General features: G+C 44.7%; 1 protein-coding gene across 2 annotated transcripts in view; it reads right to left on the bottom strand.

Moving 5' to 3' along the window:
• The window catches only part of LOC109879534 (AT-rich interactive domain-containing protein 3A-like), a 235,878-nt gene that overhangs the window by 21,557 nt on the left and 187,906 nt on the right, over window positions 1–26,415 (bottom strand). For both annotated transcript variants that reach the window (XM_031829552.1, XM_031829553.1), the window contains one exon: window positions 16,733–16,916. In XM_031829552.1, coding sequence (XP_031685412.1) covers window positions 16,733–16,916 — 184 coding nt within the window. The remainder of the gene's footprint in view (window positions 1–16,732; window positions 16,917–26,415) is intronic.

The following is a 26,415-nucleotide window of genomic DNA, read 5'->3' as shown; positions in this document are numbered from 1 at the left end:
TATCCACATTATAACAGGGGGTGTAAAGCCATAACACATACGTTTTTCCAGCAGCAGACTATGATCATTAATGTCACAAGTCACATGGTTTCTCAATTTGCAGTATGTTTGCCAACCGGTTCTGCTGCCTTTTGCCTCATCCCTCTCAACCATACCATTTTACAATTCCTCATCAATCCACGGGGATTTAACAGTTTTTATTTTCTTAATGTGTGCTTCATGCTTATTAGTAACTGGAATAAGCAATTTCATAAATGAGTCAAGTGCAGCATCTGTCTGCTCCTCATTACACACCACAGGCCAACAAATAGTCTTTACATCATCAACATAAGAATCACTATAACACTTATTGTATGACTTCTTATACACTATATTAGGCCCAGCTTTTGGAACTTTTGGTTTTCCTAGATATGGCTACTATAAGTTGATCTGATGGATTTGGATGCTGCTTTAAAGCACATTTCTGCAGCATTAGTAAATATGTGATCAATACATGTTGATGATTTTTATTCCTGTGCTGTTTGTAACTACCCTGGCAGGTTGACTGATATAATGAACCAGGTTGCAGGCACTGGTTACAGTTTGAAGCTTTCTCTTGAGTTGGCAGCCTGATGAAAGCCAGTCAATATTTAAATCACCAATAAAATGTACCTCTGTTGATATCACATTCATTATCAAGCATTTCATCCGTTATCCAGATACTTTACAGTAATGTGGTTCTGAATATAAATAGCAACACCTCCACCTTTGGCATTTCTGTCTTTTCTGTAGATGTTATAACCTTGTATTTCTACCACTGTATCATCAAATGTATCTAAGTGAGGTTTAGAGATAGTCAGAATATGAGTGTCATCTGTTACTAGCAAATGACTGAGTTCATGAACCTTGTTTCTTAAGCTACATATGCTAACGTGGGCTGTTTTTAGCCCTTTTCTGGGATGCTTGATTGTTTTAATTGCTTTACTGGGAATGATAGCAGAAGTAGACAAGCTCATGTTATTTATGTTAGTGCAGGGTGAGCTGCACACAGTGGACTTCTTAATAGAGCACACCGCCTCAGTGCTAACAGTATAAATCTGGTTCGTAGGCACATGATTACTGCATACAATAGCTGTAGGATCAGCAGAGGCATTCAGGGCAGTAAGAGGGACATACAGTGCATTCAGCATATATTCAGACTTTTTCCGTATTTTGTTACATCACAGCCTCATTCTAAATGGATTAAATTGTTTTTTCCCCCTCATCAATTTACACGCCATACCCATAATAACAAAATATAAACACTGAAATATCACATTTACGTTCAGACCCTTTACTCAGTAGTTGTGATCTTCCTGTCTGGGTTGGCGCCCCCCCTTGGGTTGTGGCGTGGTGGAGATCTTTGTGGGTTATACTCGGCCTTGTCTCAGGATGGTAAGTTGGTGGTTGAAGATATCCCTCTAGTGGTGTGGGGGCAGGTGCTTTGGCAAAGTGGGTGGGGTTATATCCTTCATGTTTGGCCCTGTCCGGGGGTATCATCGGATGGGGCCACAGTGTCTCCTGACCCCACCTGTCTCAGCCTCCAGTATTTATGCTACAGTAATTTATGTGTCGGGGGGCTAGGGTCAGTTTGTTATATCTGGAGTACTACTCCTGTCATATCCGGTGTCCTGTGTGAATTTAAGTGTGCTCTCTCTAATTCTCTCTTTCTTTCTCTCTCTCAGAGGACCTGAACCCTAGGACCATGCCTCAGGACTACCTGGCATGATGACTCCTTGCTGTCCCCTGTCCACCTGGCCATGCTGCTGCTCCAGTTTCAACTGTTCTGCCTGCGGCTATGGAATCCTGACCTGTTCACCGGACGTGCTACTTGTCCCAGACCTATTATTTGACCATGCTGGTCATTTATGAACATTTGAACATCTTGGCCATGTTCTGTTATAATCTCCACCCGGCACAGCCAGAAGAGGAATTGCCACCCCTCATAGCCATGGTTCCTCTCTAGGTTTCTTCCTAGGGTTTGGCCTTTCTAGGGAGTTTTTCCTAGCCAACTTGCTTCAACACCTGCATCGCTTGCTGTTAGGGGTTTTAGGCTGGGTTTCTGTACAGCACTTTGAGAAATCAGCTGATGTACGAAGGGCTATATAAATACATTTGATTTGATTTGATTTAGTTTTGTTGAAGCACCTTTCGCAGCGATTATAGCCTCGGGTAGTCTTGGGTATGAAGCTACAAGCTTGGCAAACCTGTGGAGTTTTTCCCATTCTTCTCTGCATATCCTCTTAAGCTCTGTCAGGTTGGATGGGGAGAATCGCTGCACAGCTATTTTAGCGTCTCTCCAGAAATGTTCAATTGGGTTCAAGTCCGGAATATGGCTGGGCCACTCAAGTTCATTAAGAGACTTGTCCCGAAGCCACTCCTGCGTTGTGTTGGCTGTGTGCTCAGGGTCATTGTCCTGTTGGAAGGTGAACCTTCACCATAGTCTGAGGTCCTGTGCGCTCTGGAGCAGGTTTTCATCAAGGATCTCTCTGTACTTTTCTCTGTTCATCTTTCCCTCAATCCTGACAAGTCTCCCAGTCCTTGCTATCTGAAAAACACCCCCACAGCACGATTCTGCCACCACCATGCTTCACCACAAGGACAGTGCCAAGTTTCCTCCAGACTTGATGCTTGGCATTCAAGCTTGGTTTATTGACCAGATAATTGTTTCTCATGGTCTGAGAGTCCTTTAGGTGCCTTTTGGCAAACTCCAAGCGGGCTGTTCTGTACTTTTTGCTAAAGAGTAGCTACCATCTGGACACTCTACCATAAAGGCCTGATTGGTGGAGTGCTGCAGATGTGGTTGTCCTTCTGGAATATTCTCCCATCTCCATAGAGGAACTCTGGAGCTCTGTCAGGGTGACCATCTGGTTCTTGGTCACCTCCCTGACCAAGGCCCTTCTCCACCGATTGCTCAGTTTGGCCAAGTGGCCAGCACTAGGAAAAAGTATTGGTGGTTCCAAATGTCTTCCATTTAAAAGTAATGGAGACCACTGTGTTCTTGGGGACCTTCAATGATGCAGAAGTCTTTTTGGTCTGTACCTGGATACATTCCTGTCTCGGAACTCTATGTACAATTCCTTTGACCTCATGGCTTGCTTTTTGCTCTGACATGCACTGTCAACTGTGGAAGCCTGTAGACAGGTGTGTGCCTTTACAAATCATGTCCAGTCAATTAAATTTACCACGGGTAAAATAGGTAAATTCTAGACAAATCTCAAGGATCAATGGAAACAGGATGCACCTGAGCTCAAATTCAAGTCTCATAGGAAAGGGTCTGAATAATTATGTACATAATGTCCAGTCTCATAGGAAAGGGTCTGAATACTGATGTACATAATGTCCAGTCTCATAGGAAAGGGTCTGAATACTGATGTACATAATGTCCAGTCTCATAGCAAAGGGTCTGAATACTGATGTACATAATGTCCAGTCTCAGAGGAAAGGGTCTGAATACTGATGTACATAATGTCCAGTCTCATAGGAAAGGGTCTGAATACTGATGTACATAATGTCCAGTCTCATAGGAAAGGGTCTGAATACTGATGTACATAATGTCCAGTCTCAGAGGAAAGGGTCTGAATACTGATGTACATAATGTCCAGTCTCATAGGAAAGGGTCTGAATACTGATGTACATAATGTCAAGTCTCATAGGAAAGGGTCTGAATACTGATGTACATAATGTCCAGTCTCAGAGGAAAGGGTCTGAATAATTATGTACATAATGTCCAGTCTCAGAGGAAAGGGTCTGAATAATTATGTACATAATGTCCAGTCTCAGAGGAAAGGGTCTGAATAATTATGTACATAATGTCCAGTCTCAGAGGAAAGGGTCTGAATACTGATGTACATAATGTCCAGTCTCATAGGAAAGGGTCTGAATACTGATGTACATAATGTCCAGTCTCAGAGGAAAGGGTCTGAATACTGATGTACATAATGTCCAGTCTCATAGGAAAGGGTCTGAATAATTATGTACATAATGTCCAGTCTCATAGGAAAGGGTCTGAATACTGATGTACATAATGTCCAGTCTCATAGGAAAGGGTCTGAATACTGATGTACATAATGTCCAGTCTCATAGGAAAGGGTCTGAATACTGATGTACATAATGTCCAGTCTCATAGGAAAGGGTCTGAATACTGATGTACATAATGTCCAGTCTCAGAGGAAAGGGTCTGAATAATTATGTACATAATGTCCAGTCTCATAGGAAAGGGTCTGAATACTGATGTACATAATGTCCAGTCTCAGAGGAAAGGGTCTGAATAATTATGTACATAATGTCCAGTCTCATAGGAAAGGGTCTGAATACTGATGTACATAATGTCCAGTCTCAGAGGAAAGGGTCTGAATAATTATGTACATAATGTCCAGTCTCAGAGGAAAGGTTCTGAATACTGATGTACATAATGTCCAGTCTCAGAGGAAAGGGTCTGAATAATTATGTACATAATGTCCAGTCTCAGAGGAAAGGTTCTGAATACTGATGTACATAATGTCCAGTCTCATAGGAAAGGGTCTGAATACTGATGTACATAATGTCCAGTCTCATAGGAAAGGGTCTGAATACTGATGTACATAATGTCCAGTCTCATAGGAAAGGGTCTGAATAATTATGTACATAATGTCCAGTCTCATAGGAAAGGGTCTGAATAATTATGTACATAATGTCCAGTCTCAGAAGAAAGGGTCTGAATACTGATGTACATAATGTCCAGTCTCAGAGCAAAGGGTCTGAATAATTATGTACATAATGTCCAGTCTCAGAGGAAAGGGTCTGAATAATTATGTACATAATGTCCAGTCTCAGAGGAAAGGGTCTGAATACTGATGTACATAATGTCCAGTCTCAGAGGAAAGGGTCTGAATAATTATGTACATAATGTCCAGTCTCATAGGAAAGGGTCTGAATAATTATGTACATAATGTATTGTGATGTCATTATGGGGTATTGCGATGTCATTATGGGGTATTGTGATGTCATTATGGGGTATTGCGATGTCATTATGGGGTATTGTGATGTCATTATGGGGTATTGTGATGTCATTATGGGGTATTGTGATGTCATTGCGGGGTATTGTGATGTCATTATGGGGTATTGTGATGTCATTGTGGGGTATTGTGATGTCATTATGGGGTATTGTGATGTCATTATGGGTTATTGTGATGTCATTATGGGGTATTGTGATGTCATTATGGGGTATTGTGATGTCATTGTGGGGTATTGTGATGTCATTATGGGGTATTGTGATGTCATTATGGGGTATTGTGATGTCATTATGGGGTATTGTGATGTCATTATGGGGTATTGTGATGTCATTATGGGGTATTGTGATGTCATTATGGGGTATTGTGATGTCATTATGGGGTATTATGATGTCATTATGGGGTATTGTGATGTCATTATGGGGTATTATGATGTCATTATGGGGTATTGTGATGTCATTATGGGGTATTATGATGTCATTATGGGGTATTGTGATGTCATTATGGGGTATTATGATGTCATTATGGGGTATTGTGATGTCATTATGGGGTATTGTGATGTCATTATGGGGTATTGTGATATCATTATGGGGTATTGTGATGTCATTATGGGGTATTATGATGTCATTATGGGGTATTGTGATGTCATTATGGGGTATTATGATGTCATTATGGGGTATTGTGATGTCATTATGGGGTATTGTGATGTCATTATGGGGTATTGTGATATCATTATGGGGTATTGTGATGTCATTATGTGGTATTGTGATGTCATTATGGGGTATTGTGATGTCATTATGGGGTATTGTGATGTCATTATGGGGTATTGTGATATCATTATGGGGTATTGTGATGTCATTACGGGGTATTGTGATGTCATTATGGGGTATTGTGATGTCATTATGGGGTATTGTGATGTCATTATGGGGTATTGTGATGTCATTACGGGGTATTGTGATGTCATTATGGGGTATTGTGATGTCATTATGGGGTATTGTGATGTCATTATGGGGTATTGTGATATCATTATGGGGTATTGTGATGTCATTATGGGGTATTGTGATGTCATTATGGGGTATTGTGATGTCATTATGGGGTATTGTGATGTCATTATGGGGTATTGTGATATCATTATGGGGTATTGTGATGTCATTATGGGGTATTGTGATATCATTATGGGGTATTGTGATGTCATTATGGGGTATTGTGATGTCATTATGGGGTATTGTGATGTCATTATGGGGTATTGTGATGTCATTATGGGGTATTATGATGTCATTATGGGGTATTGTGATGTCATTATGGGGTATTGTGATGTCATTATGGGGTATTGTGATGTCATTATGGGGTATTGTGTGTAGATTGATGAGGGAAAAATGTATTTAATCCATTTTAGAATAAGGCTGTAAAGTAACAAAATGTGGAAAAAGTCAAGGGGTCTGAATACTTTCCGAATGCAGTGTAATATCAACAGGCTTTCTTCTGTTCTGCACTTCATTGTGGTCAGGACTATACAGTTAATTCCCCTTCTTCTCCAACTCTATCATTATCATGCATTATCCAGGCTAGGATGGCCGTAATGGTAGTAATGTAGTCAACATCGTAGCAGAATAATGAATGTTATTGTGCCTATCAAGTGTCTGCTAAAACATAATAACAGTACTGTACAGCAGTGGGGATTGGATATGCATTTCTAAGAATAACAACAGGTTGGGTGTTAGATAGAATCTACATCCAAACCTTACATGACATTATGGTGTATCCTGAATCAACTGTAGTATTAATACAGACACATATCTAATCATATATCTAATCATATATAACATCCTATATCTAATCATATATCTACTCACATATCTAATCATATATCTACTCACATATCTAATCATATATCTAATCATATATAACATCATATATCTAATCATATATAACATCATATATCTAATCATATATAACATCATATATCTAATCATATATAACATCATATATCTAATCATATACAACATCATATATCTAATCATATATCTAATCATATACAACATCACATATCTAATCATATATCTCATAAAACACTTGTGGTCCCTGTACCACTACTGGTGTAGAGACTCTTATCTCTCTGTGACCCCCTGTACCACTACTGGTGTAGAGACTCTTAGCTCTCTGAGACCCCCTGTACCACTACTGGTGTAGAGACTCTTAGCTCTCCGAGACACCCTGTACCACTACTGGTGTAGAGACTCTTAGCTCTCTGAGACCCCTGTACCACTACTGGTGTAGAGACTCTTAGCTCTCTGAGACCCCCTGTACCACTACTGGTGTAGAGACTCTTAGCTCTCCGAGAACCCCTGTTCTACTACTGGTGTAGAGACTCTTAGCTCTCTGAGACACCCTGTACCACTACTGGTGTAGAGACTCTTAGCTCTCCGAGACACCCTGTACCACTACTGGTGTAGAGACTCTTAGCTCTCCGAGACCCCCTGTACCACTACTGGTGTAGAGACTCTTAGCTCTCTGAGACCCCCTGTACCACTACTGGTGTAGAGACTCTTAGCTCTCTGAGACTCCCTGTTCTACTACTGGTGTAGAGACTCTTAGCTCTCTGAGACCCCCTGTACCACTACTGGTGTAGAGACACTTAGCTCTCCGAGACACCCTGTACCACTACTGGTGTAGAGACTCTTAGCTCTCTGTGACCCCCTGTACCACTACTGGTGTAGAGACTCTTAGCTCTCCGTGACCCCCTGTACCACTACTGGTGTAGAGACTCTTAGCTCTCTGAGACACCCTGTACCACTACTGGTGTAGAGACTCTTAGCTCTCCGAGACACCCTGTACCACTACTGGTGTAGAGACTCTTAGCTCTCCGAGACCCCCTGTACCACTACTGGTGTAGAGACTCTTAGCTCTCTGAGACCCCCTGTACCACTACTGGTGTAGAGACTCTTAGCTCTCTGAGACCCCCTGTTCTACTACTGGTGTAGAGACTCTTAGCTCTCTGAGACCCCCTGTACCACTACTGGTGTAGAGACTCTTAGCTCTCTGAGACCCCCTGTTCTACTACTGGTGTAGAGACTCTTAGCTCTCTGAGACCCCCTGTTCCACTACTGGTGTAGAGACTCTTAGCTCTCCGATACCCCCTGTACCACTACTGGTGTAGAGACTCTTAGCTCTCTGAGATCCCCTGTACCACTACTGGTGTAGAGACTCTTATCTCTCTGTGACCCCCTGTACCACTACTGGTGTAGAGACTCTTAGCACTCCGAGACACCCTGTACCACTACTGGTGTAGAGACTCTTAGCTCTCCGAGACACCCTGTACCACTACTGGTGTAGAGACTCTTAGCTCTCTGAGACACCCTGTACCACTACTGGTGTAGAGACTCTTAGCTCTCCGAGACCCCTGTACCACTACTGGTGTAGAGACTCTTAGCTCTCTGTGACCCCCTGTACCACTACTGGTGTAGAGACTCTTAGCACTCCGAGACACCCTGTACCACTACTGGTGTACAGACTCTTAGCTCTCCGAGACACCCTGTACCACTACTGGTGTAGAGACTCTTAGCTCTCTGAGACACCCTGTACCCCTACTGGTGTAGAGACTCTTAGCTCTCCAAGACCCCCTGTACCACTACTGGTGTAGAGACTCTTAGCTCTCCGAGACACCCTGTACCACTACTGGTGTAGAGACTCTTAGCTCTCTGAGACCTCCTGTACCACTACTGGTGTAGAGACTCTTAGCTCTCCGAGACACCCTGTACCACTACTGGTGTAGAGACTCTTAGCTCTCCGAGACGCCCTGTTCTACTACTGGTGTAGAGACTCTTAGCTCTCTGAGACCCCCTGTACCACTACTGGTGTAGAGACTCTTAGCTCTCTGAGACCCCCTGTTCTACTACTGGTGTAGAGACTCTTAGCTCTCTGAGACCCCCTGTTCCACTACTGGTGTAGAGACTCTTAGCTCTCTGAGACCCCCTGTACCACTACTGGTGTAGAGACACTTAGCTCTCCGAGACACCCTGTACCACTACTGGTGTAGAGACTCTTAGCTCTCTGTGACCCCCTGTACCACTACTGGTGTAGAGACTCTTAGCTCTCCGTGACCCCCTGTACCACTACTGGTGTAGAGACTCTTAGCTCTCTGAGACACCCTGTACCACTACTGGTGTAGAGACTCTTAGCTCTCCGAGACACCCTGTACCACTACTGGTGTAGAGACTCTTAGCTCTCCGAGACCCCCTGTACCACTACTGGTGTAGAGACTCTTAGCTCTCTGAGACCCCCTGTACCACTACTGGTGTAGAGACTCTTAGCTCTCTGAGACCCCCTGTTCTACTACTGGTGTAGAGACTCTTAGCTCTCTGAGACCCCCTGTACCACTACTGGTGTAGAGACTCTTAGCTCTCTGAGACCCCCTGTTCTACTACTGGTGTAGAGACTCTTAGCTCTCTGAGACCCCCTGTTCCACTACTGGTGTAGAGACTCTTAGCTCTCCGATACCCCCTGTACCACTACTGGTGTAGAGACTCTTAGCTCTCTGAGATCCCCTGTACCACTACTGGTGTAGAGACTCTTATCTCTCTGTGACCCCCTGTACCACTACTGGTGTAGAGACTCTTAGCACTCCGAGACACCCTGTACCACTACTGGTGTAGAGACTCTTAGCTCTCCGAGACACCCTGTACCACTACTGGTGTAGAGACTCTTAGCTCTCTGAGACACCCTGTACCACTACTGGTGTAGAGACTCTTAGCTCTCCGAGACCCCTGTACCACTACTGGTGTAGAGACTCTTAGCTCTCTGTGACCCCCTGTACCACTACTGGTGTAGAGACTCTTAGCACTCCGAGACACCCTGTACCACTACTGGTGTACAGACTCTTAGCTCTCCGAGACACCCTGTACCACTACTGGTGTAGAGACTCTTAGCTCTCTGAGACACCCTGTACCCCTACTGGTGTAGAGACTCTTAGCTCTCCGAGACCCCCTGTACCACTACTGGTGTAGAGACTCTTAGCTCTCCGAGACACCCTGTACCACTACTGGTGTAGAGACTCTTAGCTCTCTGAGACCTCCTGTACCACTACTGGTGTAGAGACTCTTAGCTCTCCGAGACACCCTGTACCACTACTGGTGTAGAGACTCTTAGCTCTCCGAGACGCCCTGTTCTACTACTGGTGTAGAGACTCTTAGCTCTCTGAGACCCCCTGTACCACTACTGGTGTAGAGACTCTTAGCTCTCTGAGACCCCCTGTTCTACTACTGGTGTAGAGACTCTTAGCTCTCTGAGACCCCCTGTTCCACTACTGGTGTAGAGACTCTTAGCTCTCCGATACCCCCTGTACCACTACTGGTGTAGAGACTCTTAGCTCTCTGAGATCCCCTGTACCACTACTGGTGTAGAGACTCTTATCTCTCTGTGACCCCCTGTACCACTACTGGTGTAGAGACTCTTAGCACTCCGAGACACCCTGTACCACTACTGGTGTAGAGACTCTTAGCTCTCTGAGACACCCTGTACCACTACTGGAGTAGAGACTCTTAGCTCTCTGAGACACCCTGTACCACTACTGGTGTAGAGACTCTTAGCTCTCCGAGACCCCCTGTACCACTACTGGTGTAGAGACTCTTAGCTCTCTGTGACCCCCTGTACCACTACTGGTGTAGAGACTCTTAGCACTCCGAGACACCCTGTACCACTACTGGTGTAGAGACTCTTAGCTCTCCGAGACACCCTGTACCACTACTGGTGTAGAGACTCTTAGCTCTCTGAGACACCCTGTACCCCTACTGGTGTAGAGACTCTTAGCTCTCCGAGACCCCCTGTACCACTACTGGTGTAGAGACTCTTAGCTCTCCGAGACACCCTGTACCACTACTGGTGTAGAGACTCTTAGCTCTCCGAGACCTCCTGTACCACTACTGGTGTAGAGACTCTTAGCTCTCCGAGACACCCTGTACCACTACTGGTGTAGAGACTCTTAGCTCTCCGAGACCCCCTGTACCACTACTGGTGTAGAGACTCTTAGCTCTCCGAGACACCCTGTACCACTACTGGTGTAGAGACTCTTAGCTCTCCGAGACCCCCTGTACCACTACTGGTGTAGAGACTCTTAGCTCTCTGAGACCCCCTGTACCACTACTGGTGTAGAGACTCTTAGCTCTCCGAGACCCCCTGTACCACTACTGGTGTAGAGACTCTTAGCTCTCCGAGACACCCTGTACCACTACTGGTGTAGAGAGTCTTAGCTCTCCGAGACCCCCTGTACCACTACTGGTGTAGAGACTCTTAGCTCTCCGAGACCCCTGTACCACTACTGGTGTAGAGACTCTTAGCTCTCTGAGACCTCCTGTACCACGACTGGTGTAGAGACTCTTAGCTCTCTGAGACCCCCTGTTCTACTACTGGTGTAGAGACTCTTAGCTCTCCGAGACCCCCTGTACCACTACTGGTGTAGAGACTCTTAGCTCTCTGAGACCCCCTGTACCACTACTGGTGTAGAGACTCTTAGCTCTCCGAGACCCCCTGTACCACTACTGGTGTAGAGACTCTTAGCTCTCCGAGACACCCTGTACCACTACTGGTGTAGAGAGTCTTAGCTCTCCGAGACCCCCTGTACCACTACTGGTGTAGAGACTCTTAGCTCTCCGAGACCCCTGTACCACTACTGGTGTAGAGACTCTTAGCTCTCTGAGACCTCCTGTACCACTACTGGTGTAGAGACTCTTAGCTCTCTGAGACCCCCTGTACCACTACTGGTGTAGAGACACTTAGCTCTCCGAGACACCCTGTACCACTACTGGTGTAGAGACTCTTAGCTCTCTGTGACCCCCTGTACCACTACTGGTGTAGAGACTCTTAGCTCTCCGTGACCCCCTGTACCACTACTGGTGTAGAGACTCTTAGCTCTCTGAGACACCCTGTACCACTACTGGTGTAGAGACTCTTAGCTCTCCGAGACACCCTGTACCACTACTGGTGTAGAGACTCTTAGCTCTCCGAGACCCCCTGTACCACTACTGGTGTAGAGACTCTTAGCTCTCTGAGACCCCCTGTACCACTACTGGTGTAGAGACTCTTAGCTCTCTGAGACCCCCTGTTCTACTACTGGTGTAGAGACTCTTAGCTCTCTGAGACCCCCTGTACCACTACTGGTGTAGAGACTCTTAGCTCTCTGAGACCCCCTGTTCTACTACTGGTGTAGAGACTCTTAGCTCTCTGAGACCCCCTGTTCCACTACTGGTGTAGAGACTCTTAGCTCTCCGATACCCCCTGTACCACTACTGGTGTAGAGACTCTTAGCTCTCTGAGATCCCCTGTACCACTACTGGTGTAGAGACTCTTATCTCTCTGTGACCCCCTGTACCACTACTGGTGTAGAGACTCTTAGCACTCCGAGACACCCTGTACCACTACTGGTGTAGAGACTCTTAGCTCTCCGAGACACCCTGTACCACTACTGGTGTAGAGACTCTTAGCTCTCTGAGACACCCTGTACCACTACTGGTGTAGAGACTCTTAGCTCTCCGAGACCCCTGTACCACTACTGGTGTAGAGACTCTTAGCTCTCTGTGACCCCCTGTACCACTACTGGTGTAGAGACTCTTAGCACTCCGAGACACCCTGTACCACTACTGGTGTACAGACTCTTAGCTCTCCGAGACACCCTGTACCACTACTGGTGTAGAGACTCTTAGCTCTCTGAGACACCCTGTACCCCTACTGGTGTAGAGACTCTTAGCTCTCCAAGACCCCCTGTACCACTACTGGTGTAGAGACTCTTAGCTCTCCGAGACACCCTGTACCACTACTGGTGTAGAGACTCTTAGCTCTCTGAGACCTCCTGTACCACTACTGGTGTAGAGACTCTTAGCTCTCCGAGACACCCTGTACCACTACTGGTGTAGAGACTCTTAGCTCTCCGAGACGCCCTGTTCTACTACTGGTGTAGAGACTCTTAGCTCTCTGAGACCCCCTGTACCACTACTGGTGTAGAGACTCTTAGCTCTCTGAGACCCCCTGTTCTACTACTGGTGTAGAGACTCTTAGCTCTCTGAGACCCCCTGTTCCACTACTGGTGTAGAGACTCTTAGCTCTCTGAGACCCCCTGTACCACTACTGGTGTAGAGACACTTAGCTCTCCGAGACACCCTGTACCACTACTGGTGTAGAGACTCTTAGCTCTCTGTGACCCCCTGTACCACTACTGGTGTAGAGACTCTTAGCTCTCCGTGACCCCCTGTACCACTACTGGTGTAGAGACTCTTAGCTCTCTGAGACACCCTGTACCACTACTGGTGTAGAGACTCTTAGCTCTCCGAGACACCCTGTACCACTACTGGTGTAGAGACTCTTAGCTCTCCGAGACACCCTGTACCACTACTGGTGTAGAGACTCTTAGCTCTCTGAGACCCCCTGTACCACTACTGGTGTAGAGACTCTTAGCTCTCTGAGACCCCCTGTTCTACTACTGGTGTAGAGACTCTTAGCTCTCTGAGACCCCCTGTACCACTACTGGTGTAGAGACTCTTAGCTCTCTGAGACCCCCTGTTCTACTACTGGTGTAGAGACTCTTAGCTCTCTGAGACCCCCTGTTCCACTACTGGTGTAGAGACTCTTAGCTCTCCGATACCCCCTGTACCACTACTGGTGTAGAGACTCTTAGCTCTCTGAGATCCCCTGTACCACTACTGGTGTAGAGACTCTTATCTCTCTGTGACCCCCTGTACCACTACTGGTGTAGAGACTCTTAGCACTCCGAGACACCCTGTACCACTACTGGTGTAGAGACTCTTAGCTCTCCGAGACACCCTGTACCACTACTGGTGTAGAGACTCTTAGCTCTCTGAGACACCCTGTACCACTACTGGTGTAGAGACTCTTAGCTCTCCGAGACCCCTGTACCACTACTGGTGTAGAGACTCTTAGCTCTCTGTGACCCCCTGTACCACTACTGGTGTAGAGACTCTTAGCACTCCGAGACACCCTGTACCACTACTGGTGTACAGACTCTTAGCTCTCCGAGACACCCTGTACCACTACTGGTGTAGAGACTCTTAGCTCTCTGAGACACCCTGTACCCCTACTGGTGTAGAGACTCTTAGCTCTCCGAGACCCCCTGTACCACTACTGGTGTAGAGACTCTTAGCTCTCCGAGACACCCTGTACCACTACTGGTGTAGAGACTCTTAGCTCTCTGAGACCTCCTGTACCACTACTGGTGTAGAGACTCTTAGCTCTCCGAGACACCCTGTACCACTACTGGTGTAGAGACTCTTAGCTCTCCGAGACGCCCTGTTCTACTACTGGTGTAGAGACTCTTAGCTCTCTGAGACCCCCTGTACCACTACTGGTGTAGAGACTCTTAGCTCTCTGAGACCCCCTGTTCTACTACTGGTGTAGAGACTCTTAGCTCTCTGAGACCCCCTGTTCCACTACTGGTGTAGAGACTCTTAGCTCTCCGATACCCCCTGTACCACTACTGGTGTAGAGACTCTTAGCTCTCTGAGATCCCCTGTACCACTACTGGTGTAGAGACTCTTATCTCTCTGTGACCCCCTGTACCACTACTGGTGTAGAGACTCTTAGCACTCCGAGACACCCTGTACCACTACTGGTGTAGAGACTCTTAGCTCTCTGAGACACCCTGTACCACTACTGGAGTAGAGACTCTTAGCTCTCTGAGACACCCTGTACCACTACTGGTGTAGAGACTCTTAGCTCTCCGAGACCCCCTGTACCACTACTGGTGTAGAGACTCTTAGCTCTCTGTGACCCCCTGTACCACTACTGGTGTAGAGACTCTTAGCACTCCGAGACACCCTGTACCACTACTGGTGTAGAGACTCTTAGCTCTCCGAGACACCCTGTACCACTACTGGTGTAGAGACTCTTAGCTCTCTGAGACACCCTGTACCCCTACTGGTGTAGAGACTCTTAGCTCTCCGAGACCCCCTGTACCACTACTGGTGTAGAGACTCTTAGCTCTCCGAGACACCCTGTACCACTACTGGTGTAGAGACTCTTAGCTCTCTGAGACCTCCTGTACCACTACTGGTGTAGAGACTCTTAGCTCTCCGAGACACCCTGTACCACTACTGGTGTAGAGACTCTTAGCTCTCCGAGACCCCCTGTACCACTACTGGTGTAGAGACTCTTAGCTCTCCGAGACACCCTGTACCACTACTGGTGTAGAGACTCTTAGCTCTCCGAGACCCCCTGTACCACTACTGGTGTAGAGACTCTTAGCTCTCTGAGACCCCCTGTACCACTACTGGTGTAGAGACTCTTAGCTCTCCGAGACCCCCTGTACCACTACTGGTGTAGAGACTCTTAGCTCTCCGAGACACCCTGTACCACTACTGGTGTAGAGAGTCTTAGCTCTCCGAGACCCCCTGTACCACTACTGGTGTAGAGACTCTTAGCTCTCCGAGACCCCTGTACCACTACTGGTGTAGAGACTCTTAGCTCTCTGAGACCTCCTGTACCACGACTGGTGTAGAGACTCTTAGCTCTCTGAGACCCCCTGTTCTACTACTGGTGTAGAGACTCTTAGCTCTCCGATACCCCCTGTACCACTACTGGTGTAGAGACTCTTAGCTCTCCGTGACCCCCTGTACCACTACTGGTGTAGAGACTCTTAGCTCTCCGAGACACCCTGTACCACTACTGGTGTAGAGACTCTTAGCTCTCCGTGACCCCCTGTACCACTACTGGTGTAGAGACTCTTAGCTCTCCGAGACACCCTGTACCACTACTGGTGTAGAGACTCTTAGCTCTCCGAGACACCCTGTACCACTACTGTAGAGTCAAGTGATATGCGATGCAGGTTATCAGGTTATTTATCTCCAGCAGTGTCACTCACTGTGTTAATGTATGGTGTACAGAGCGTCACTCACTGTGTTAATGTATGGTGTACAGAGCGTCACTCACTGTGTTAATGTATGGTGTACAGAGCGTCACTCACTGTGTTAATGTATGGTGTACAGAGCGTCACTCACTGTGTTAATGTATGGTGTACAGAGCGTCACTCACTGTGTTAATGTATGGTGTACAGAGTGTCACTCACTGTGTTAATGTATGGTGTACAGAGCGTCACTCACTGTGTTAATGTATGGTGTACAGAGCGTCACTCACTGTGTTAATGTATGGTGTACAGAGCGTCACTCACTGTGTTAATGTATGGTGTACAGAGCGTCACTCACTGTGTTAATGTATGGTGTACAGAGCGTCACTCACTGTGTTAATGTATGGTGTACCCGTACAGAGCGTCACTCACTGTGTTAATGTATGGTGTACAGAGCGTCACTCACTGTGTTAATGTATGGTGTACAGAGCGTCACTCACTGTGTTAATGTATGGTGTACAGAGCGTCACTCACTGTGTTAATGTATGGTGTACAGAGCGTCACTCACTGTGTTAATGTATGGTGTACAGAGCGTCACTCACTGTGTTAATGTATGGTGTACCCGTACAGAGCGTCACTCACTGTGTTAATGTATGGTGTACAGAGCGTCACTCACTGTGTTAATGTATGGTGTACAGAGCGTCACTCACTGTGTTAATGTATGGTGTACAGAGCGTCACTCACTGTGTTAATGTATGGTGTACAGAGCGTCTCTCACTGTGTTAATGTATGGTGTACAGAGCGTCACTCACTGTGTTAATGTATGGTGTACAGAGCGTCACTCACTGTGTTAATGTATGGTGTACAGAGCGTCACTCACTGTGTTCGCAGGGTGAACGCTGCGCTGGTGATGGAGGTAGGGAGGTTGAGGCCTTTGGTGATCTCACGCCATATTTTCTTATTGATGACCTCCACTAAGCCGCCTTTTTCTGTGACGAGCTTGTAGAGCGTGTACAGATCCAACACCTGCTTGGCCATGATAGGAATACGATTCACTGGAGTCCCTGTAGAGACAAAACACAATATCCAAAATCAATGCTATTAACTTCAGTCCATCGATAGAGAGGGTTTCCTCGCTAGCTGTGGCTTATAAAGCCAATTTATCTGGAAGCAGGAAGCAGTCCAATAGCTGACATCTTGGCTAACAAATCATATTACTTTTTGAAAAACTCCCCCTTGACTTTTTATACAGCGTTTTATTAAAGGGGCAATCTGTGTTTTATATATTGTTTATACAGCGTTTTATTAAAGGGGCAATCTGTGTTTTATATATTGTTTATACAGCGTTTTATTAAAGGGGCAATCTGTGTTTTATATATTGTTTATACAGCGTTTTATTAAAGGGGCAATCTGTGTTTTATATATTGTTTATACAGCGTTTTATTAAAGGGGCAATCTGTGTTTTATATATTGTTTATACAGCGTTTTATTAAAGGGGCAATCTGTGTTTTATATATTGTTTATACAGCGTTTTATTAAAGGGGCAATCTGTGTTTTATATATTGTTTATACAGCGTTTTATTAAAGGGGCAATCTGTGTTTTATATATTGTTTATACAGCGTTTTATTAAAGGGGCAATCTGTGTTTTATATATTGTTTATACAGCGTTTTATTAAAGGGGCAATCTGTGTTTTATATATTGTTTATACAGCGTTTTATTAAAGGGGCAATCTGTGTTTTATATATTGCTTATACAGCGTTTTATTAAAGGGGAAATCTGTGTTTTATATATTGTTTATACAGCGTTTTATTAAAGGGGCAATCTGTGTTTTATATATTGTTTATACAGCGTTTTATTAAAGGGGCAATCTGTGTTTTATATATTGTTTATACAGCGTTTTATTAAAGGGGCAATCTGTGTTTTATATATTGTTTATACAGCGTTTTATTAAAGGGGCAATCTGTGTTTTATATATTGTTTATACAGCGTTTTATTAAAGGGGCAATCTGTGTTTTATATATTGTTTATACAGCGTTTTATTAAAGGGGCAATCTGTGTTTTATATATTGTTTATACAGCGTTTTATTAAAGGGGCAATCTGTGTTTTATATATTGTTTATACAGCGTTTTATTAAAGGGGCAATCTGTGTTTTATATATTGTTTATACAGCGTTTTATTAAAGGGGCAATCTGTGTTTTATATATTGTTTATACAGCGTTTTATTAAAGGGGCAATCTGTGTTTTATATATTGTTTATACAGCGTTTTATTAAAGGGGCAATCTGTGTTTTATATATTGTTTATACAGCGTTTTATTAAAGGGGCAATCTGTGTTTGCTAAATATATTTTTGGACATTTAAATTATGGATATAAACCCGCTGATTCTTGAAGAATATAACTTATAAATGCCTCATGATCTTAGTTCAACTGTTGTACCTAGGGTTGCAAAGCTACCGGTAGTTTATCAAAGATACCGGAATCTTCCGTAATTTTGGTAATTAACAGAAAATCAATTGCAATCAAATAACTTTAAAACAAGTAATTAATATATAGTATTCATTTTGTATATCTGTGTCCATATTGTCCATGAGTTTCTAGTAGATAGACCATATGGTTCAAGAGAAAATAGTCTAATTAATGAATAAAATATCTAATCATTAACGGGATTATTTTAAATGAACTCTGCAACTATTCTAAAAATATTTACTTTTTTCACAACTACCACCGGTTTGACGGAGAAAACATTGACAACAAATACATACTGACTTAAACTAGGTTTCCATCCAATTCGGACAGATTTTCATGAGAATATGCATAAAAAAATACATATGCGCACCCCCCCCCCCCCCCCCCCCGCCAGAAATGTTTCCATCAAATTGACTTGTTGCACATAAACAACTGTGCGTGATGACGTAGTGCACATAAAAATACATTTTGCGGTTTAAATTACCATGTACTGGATTAAAAAAAAGAAAAAAAAAGTTACATTGGGTTCCATCACATTTTCAACTATACTGATGGTTATCTCACAAATATGTTTTGCGTTATACTGTACTACGAGTGTGCCGACACGGGTATTGGCACAGAGCGCGTTTAGCCAACATGATGACTATATGATGAACTAAAGAGCGACATTAATTGTATTTGTCAAACGCAACCAAGCGTCGATGATCATGTCACCCGGAATAAGACCCTCGATTTTTATTGGAAAGGACACATCAAGATTATCACTTTGCACTTTCACATGTTAATAAATTCATGATCATTTATTTCATCTGTTGCCTAATAAACTGCTTTCCCGAGTCGTGACTCCAAGTTTACTTTTATATGATGGTTATTATATCAATATTTGCGCATAAAAGCGTTTCCACCGACATTTTTGGCATAATTAATTTTACTAACCAGGTTTCCATTCAAAGTCTATATGCCAGTAAAATACAAGTCGGATAAAAAAATTACAGGCCTGATGGAAACAGAACATTTTTCTATAAACTTTCCCCCCCCAAAAATACTGTAACGACCCATACGGTGGACAAGGTGGGATAGTTTTGTGTTGGTAAAATCATTGCGGGAAATGTTGGTGGAAACACTTGTATGCGCAAAAATGTATATAATAACCAATATATCAAAGTTGATTTGGAGTCACACGATGACATGTTGTGGAGTCCTCCCACTACGACTCATCGGGAAAGCAAACGGTTTATTATGCCGCGTTCAAAACAACTGAGAACTCAGAACTTGGAAATCTCCGACTTCCATCTTCAATGCGTTCAAGACAACTGGGAATTCGAAAGGAACGAACTCCGACTGGCAGATCCAACTCAGAATTCCAAGTCGGGAACTCTGGCCTCTTTACCGACCTGAAGATCACTGACGTCATGATTAGACCTCGTTTTTATCCGAATTCCCAGTTGTCTTGATAGCACCATTAGGCTACAGATTAAATCAATGATGATGAACTTCGACAGGGTGGTAAACGTGAAAGGTGATGAGCTTGATGCTCGTTTCCAAGTAAATATCGAGGGTCTTATTCTGGTAACATGATAATCGATGCTTGGCTGCGTTTGAAAAAAAGAAATAAAAATCTTGCCTTTTTGTCCATAATAATCTCATCATGTACTGTGGGCTATACATGCGCTCCGGCCAACAGCGCGCAGTTACTGCTGTTGTCTAGAGCGCATGTGTCAATACCAGAGTGGGAAGACACTATATGATGCAAAAGCATCCGTAGAGTTGAACATGCGATGGAACCCATTTAACTTGTATTTTTATTCGGTACATTTCAATTTAACTGCAAAACGTATGTTTATGTGTATTACATCATCACGCAACAAGCAACATTTTATATAACACATTTGATTGTAACACATCTCTTCGTGGGAAAATGTACATATTGTTTTAATGCGGATTTTAGAATATTGACATGGAAATCTGTCCCCAAAAGATCCCACCTTGTCTAGCGTATTTTGTTTTGTCTACATTTGTAAAAGTTTACCCGGATTTTTTTTGTTGTCATGACAATCTTTTTTCCTGGCATGTATTGGATGGAAACCTGGTTATAGTAAAAAAATAAAATAATAATCTGTAAATAAAATGTATATAAAGGATTTGTCATGTTGGAACCCTCATATGAAACACTAATGGTATTCACTAAATTGACAGTTTGTATTTAGGATGATGTTTCATAGCTGTGCCATTCAGTTTTATTAGACAATCATCTAATTTTTTATATTTTACATGTGATTAGGCCACACAAAGGGCCAGAGATTAATACAGATACCTGTGATCATCTGAAGTAGAGACCAGCGATTAATACAGACACCTGTGATCATCTGAAGTAGAGACCAGAGAGTATTACAGATACCTGTGATCATCTGAAGTAGAGGGCCAGAGATTAATACAGACACCTGTGATCATCTGAAGTAGAGACCAGAGATTATTACAGATACCTGTGATCATCTGAAGTAGAGACCAGAGATTATTACAGATACCTGTGATCATCTGAAGTAGAGACCAGAGATTATTACAGATACCTGTGATCATCTGAAGTAGAGACCAGAGATTATTACAGATACCTGTGATCATCTGAAGTACCCTAAAGGGCCACCAAATGAATTGTAATAGATTTCTTAAAATCTTAGAAAAATACCACAATTCAGTTATATAAATACTGCCCCTTTAATGCCTCCTCTATGTTATATAAATACTGCCCCTTTAATGCCTCCTCTATGTTATATAAATACTGGCCCTTTAATGCCTCCTCTATGTTATATAAATACTGCCCCTTTAATGCCTCCTCTATGTTATATAAATACTGCCCCTTTAATGCCTCCTCTGTGTTATATAAATACCGCCCCTTTAATGCCTCCTCTATGCTATATAAATACTGCCCCTTTAATGCCTCCTCTATGTTACTACTGTACGTGTAGAATTTAAATACACCTTTATCTATGAAATTAACATTACTTTAAACATTCGACTTCTTTTTAAAGAAGCAATCACTGTTCAACCCTAAACTTCATTCCACTCTGGCCTGAACCCTGCTAACCTAACCCTGACCCTAAGCTTTATTCCACTCAAGTCTTAATTAGCAGGGTATAAGGAGGCAGATAATAATTTGTACTATGCAGTTTAAAGGGTCGGCCGTAAAGAGGGAAGGGTCGGCCCTTTGTGAGCAGCCTGACCCTGAGATAATGAACCTGTATTTTGCTGATAGAGTTCCATTGTACCCATCGAGTTTACCATATAATGGCAATCAATACCTGCAGAAATATAGTGGAAACAGCAGCAAGCAGTGCAGGGCCATACACTGGAGGAGAGGAGAGGGGGAGGAGAGGAGAGGAGGAGGAGAGGAGGGGGAGGAGAGGAGGAGGAGAGGAGGAGGAGGAGAGGGGGAGGACAGGAGAGGAGAGGGAGAGGAGAGGAGGAGGAGAGGGGGAGGAGAGGAGAGGGAGAGGAGAGGAGGAGGAGAGGGGGAGGAGAGGAGGAGAGGAGGAGGAGAGGGGGAGGAGAGGAGGAGAGGAGGAGGAGAGGGGGAGGAGAGGAGAGGGGGGAGATGAGAGGAGAGGAGAGGGGGAGGAGAGGGGGAGGAGAGGAGAGGAGAGGAGAAGGGAGGAGGAGGAGGAGAGGGGGAGGAGAGGGGGAGGAGAGGAGGAGGAGAGGGGGAGGAGAAGGAGGAGGAGAGGGGGAGGAGAGGAGGAGGAGAGGAGAAGAGGGGGGGAGGAGAGGGGGTGAAGTATCGTCTGAGGCGGTAAAAACACATAAATTAAGGCTGGTAATTATGGGATGACTTGGCTGGCAGTAGAACCGACTGAGGAGAAAGACAACATTAAAACTAGAGATTTATCCTGTCTCTCCGACCAGGACAATACTGGCCATTATATCTAAAGTAGCACCACCCAAAGCCCATCTATCGCCTTTTCCAACTCCACACTAAACTGTCTATATATCACGACTGTGTGGTGAAAGTGGTCTCAGGAGAAGTGGGGTGATTCTAAATCATTAAAGAGACTTCTCAAAGGTTAACGGACGTACTTGGAGTTCTCTCATAATTAAGATTGAGATGCTTGATTGACTGTAGTGTAACATTCAGCTTGGTCTTACTACAGTTTAAGAGGTGTTTGATTGGGGTGTTTTTGTTGTTGTTTTTGTACAGTGTCACAATGCAGAACATACAAGTACAGTAAGGCTAATACTAGGGACACACGACAGTAATGAGAAGAGAAACACAAAGAAAAAGCCTTTAGTAATACACCGTCACAGAGACATACTGTTACTCCCCATCCCATTCTCACCGGTGATAATGCACAGCCCGTTGCCTTGATCTATACAACTATTATTTATCCCGATCCACAATGGCCGACCCAAACGAGCACGGGGCAATGAATAAAAAAGACCTGGCCTCAGAAACGCTTTTGTCTGTTAGAATCTGACCCAACCAAGACAGGCCTCTTAAAACCAGATTTATGCGCTTTCAATACCCGGCGTGATGCATTCGTCTCCCGATTCCCTGAAAGGGATATGAAGAATAAAAGAGGAGAGGACAGTCTTTTGTCAGCAGAGACGATCCGATCAGCTCATGGATCACGTTGACAATGAGGAATGGCGGGTGGGAGGAAAAAGCACCTCGTATACGACTCCTCTAACGGACTAACGACGGGCACAGGCAGTCCTCTAGTTAATCACTCACTTGCTAAAAGATTGCAGTGTGTAATTGGAGCTTGCAGAGGGAATCGGGACTTAGTAGAGCAGAGTAATCATCATCTTTTCGCTCGGCTTCGTCGCTGATGCGTTCAGTTTCGCACCTTTGCAGCAAGCCGGTAATGGACCTGGCCAGAGGAGTTTCTCCTCTTCATTTACTTGAAGGATGAAGGATTAATGTAATGCAGCTAGCAGGAAAACAACTGTTTATCTACATGTGGACAGCCCATCTAATTGGAATGGCGCTTCAGTAGTTTCTTACATTTAGATTTTACTGTTGTTCATTTAGCAGACGCTCTTATCCAGAGTGATTTACAATCAGTGCAAACAGCTGACTGGGTTAGGGAGGGCCCATACAGTATGAACCTAGAATACAGTATGAACCTAGAATACAGTATGAACCTAGAATACAGTATGAACCTAGAAAACAGTATGAACCTAGAATACAGTATGAACCTAGAATACAGTATGAACCTAGAATATAACATGGACCTAGAATACAGTATGAACCTAGAAAACAGTATGAACCTAGAATACAGTATGAACCTAGAATACAGTATGAACCTAGAATATAACATGGACCTAGAATACAGTATGGACCTAGAATACAGTATGAACCTAGAATACAGTATGAACCTAGAATACAGTATGAACCTAGAATTTTTATTTTACCTTTATTTAACTAGGCAAGAAAGTAAAGAACATATTCTTATTTTCAATGAGAGCCTAGGAACAGTGGGTTAACTGCCTGTTCAGGGGCAGAATGACAGATTTGTACCTTGTCAGTTCAGGGATTTGAACTTGTAACCTTTTGGTTACTAGTCCAACTCTCTAACACTCTAACCACTAGGCTACCCTGCTGCCCTAGACCATAGAATACAGCATGAACCTAGAATAGAACTCTATTGTCCAGCCAAACATGGAAACTGTAGGAATGTTTCCCCCTGTCTGTCTGTCTGTCTGTCTGTCTGTCTGTCCCTGTTTCTGTCTGTCCCTGTGTCTGTCTCTGAAGCACAGAAGTCGTACCACCTATAGTTTCCAGCAGGATATTTAGTGTTGTGGCAATAGAAGCCTGGAACCATTCTTTAAAGCTTAGCTGTCTTCTCTTCTGTCCCTTAGTATTCCAGATAATTACACTAGCTGGGACAAAAATTGACTGACTTATTCAACAGAAAGTGCTGATTGTGGTTTCTGGGGCGGTAATCAATTAATACCCACAACCCCCAACAGCCTGGAGGAGAAAGACAGTCCATCACACAGGATATTTATCAGTACACAAAGACAGTAACACCACCATTGTTTTGTCTGCTTTTGATGAGACCAGCTCAAAAGGCCATCACTTATTGAATCAGACACGAGGTACAGGAGACTGAGGTTCTGGAGGCTGAGGTACAGGAGACTGAGGTACAGGAGACTGAGGTTAAGGAGGCTGAGGTACAGGAGACTGAGGTACAGGAGACTGAGGTTCAGGAGACTGGGGTACAGGAGACTGATGTACAGGAGACTGAGGTACAGGAGACTGAGGTTCAGGAGACTGAGGTACAGGAGACTGAGGTACAGGATACTGAGGTACAGGAGACTGAGGTTCAGGAGACTGAGGTACAGGAGACTGAGATACAGGAGACGGAGGTTCTGGAGGCTGAGGTACAGGAGACTGAGGTACAGGAGACTGAGGTTCAGGAGGCTGAGGTACAGGAGACTGAGGTACAGGACACTGAGGTTCAGGAGACTGGGGTACAGGAGACTGAGGTACAGGAGACTGAGGTACAGGAGACTGAGGTTCAGGAGGCTGAGGTACAGGAGACTGAGGTTCAGGAGGCTGAGGTACAGGAGACTGAGGTACAGGAGACTGAGGTACAGGAGACTGAGGTTCAGGAGACTGAGGTTCAGGAGGCTGAGGTACAGGAGATTGAGGTACAGGATACTGAGGTACAGGAGACTGAGGTTCAGGAGACTGAGGTTCAGGAGGCTGAGGTACAGGAGACTGAGGTTCAGGAGACTGAGGTACAGGAGACTGCGGTTCAGGAGGCTGAGGTACAGGAGACTGAGGTACAGGAGACTTAGGTTCAGGAGGCTGAGGTACAGGAGTCTGAGTTACAGGAGACTGAGGTTCAGGAGACTGAGGTTCAGGAGACTGAGGTACACGAGACTGAGGTTCTGGAGACTGAGGTACAGGAGACTGAGGTACAGGAGACTGAAGTACAGGAGGCTGAGGTACAGAAGACTGAGGTTCAGGAGACTGAGATACAGGAGACTGAGGTTCAGGAGACTGAGGTTCAGGAGACTGAGATACAGGAGACTGAGGTTCAGGAGACTGAGGTTCAGGAGACTGAGATACAGGAGACTGAGGTTCAGGAGACTGAGGTACAGCCTGAGGTACAGGAGACTGCAGTCCAGGAGACTGAGTTACAGAAGACTAAGGTCCATGGCCATGCACAAAGCTAAGGAGCCTATAAAACCGATGGTGCTATTATTACGGCGTTATTTGTAACTGATTTTGTACATAATGTTTCTGCAACCGTATTTTACGGCAACAAAAAAAAGAGCTTCTGGAAATCAGGACTGCGATCACTCACCTCGGATTAGACAAAGAGCTTCTGGATATCAGGACAGTGATCACTCACCTCGGATTAGACAAAGAGCTTCTGGATATCAGGACAGTGATCACTCACCTCGGATTAGACGAAGAGCTTCTGGATATCAGGACAGTGATCACTCACCTCGGATTAGACAAAGAGCTTCTGGATATCAGGACAGTGATCACTCACCTCGGATTAGACGAAGAGCTTCTGGATATCAGGACTGCGATCACTCACCTCGGATTAGACAAAGAGCTTCTGGATATCAGGACAGTGATCACTCACCTCGGATTAGACAAAGATTTTTTCTTCAACAAGCAGAACGCACAGGACATACTCCTAACACCCGACAAGGCCAACAACCCAGTTATTTGCAAGAGGAAGAGACGCAGGTACAGAGGACTCGTAAGGATCCACAGAAGGCGAGTGGGAAAGCTGGTGTTACCATCAATATTACTTGCCAACGTGCAATCATTGGACAATAAATTAGACGAGGTACGATCACGAATATCTTACCAGACAAGCTAAATCACTTCCATGCTCGCTTTGAGGCAAGCACACTGAGGCATGCATGAGAGCATCAGCTGTTCTGGACGACTGTGTGACGACTGTCACACTATAGGGAGGATGTCAGCCTATAGGGAGGATGTCAGAGACCTGGCCGGGTGGTGTCAGAATAACAACCTATCCCTCAACGTAACCAAGACTAAGGAGATGAATGTGGACTACAGGAAAAGGAGGAACGAGCACGCCCCCATTCTCATCGACGGGGCTGCAGTGG

The sequence above is a fragment of the Oncorhynchus kisutch genome, linkage group LG8 (assembly GCF_002021735.2).
Source record: "Oncorhynchus kisutch isolate 150728-3 linkage group LG8, Okis_V2, whole genome shotgun sequence".
Taxonomy (NCBI): domain Eukaryota; kingdom Metazoa; phylum Chordata; class Actinopteri; order Salmoniformes; family Salmonidae; genus Oncorhynchus; species Oncorhynchus kisutch.
Note: the sequence above shows the minus strand (reverse complement) of the source record. Positions and strands in the feature narration are given on the sequence as shown.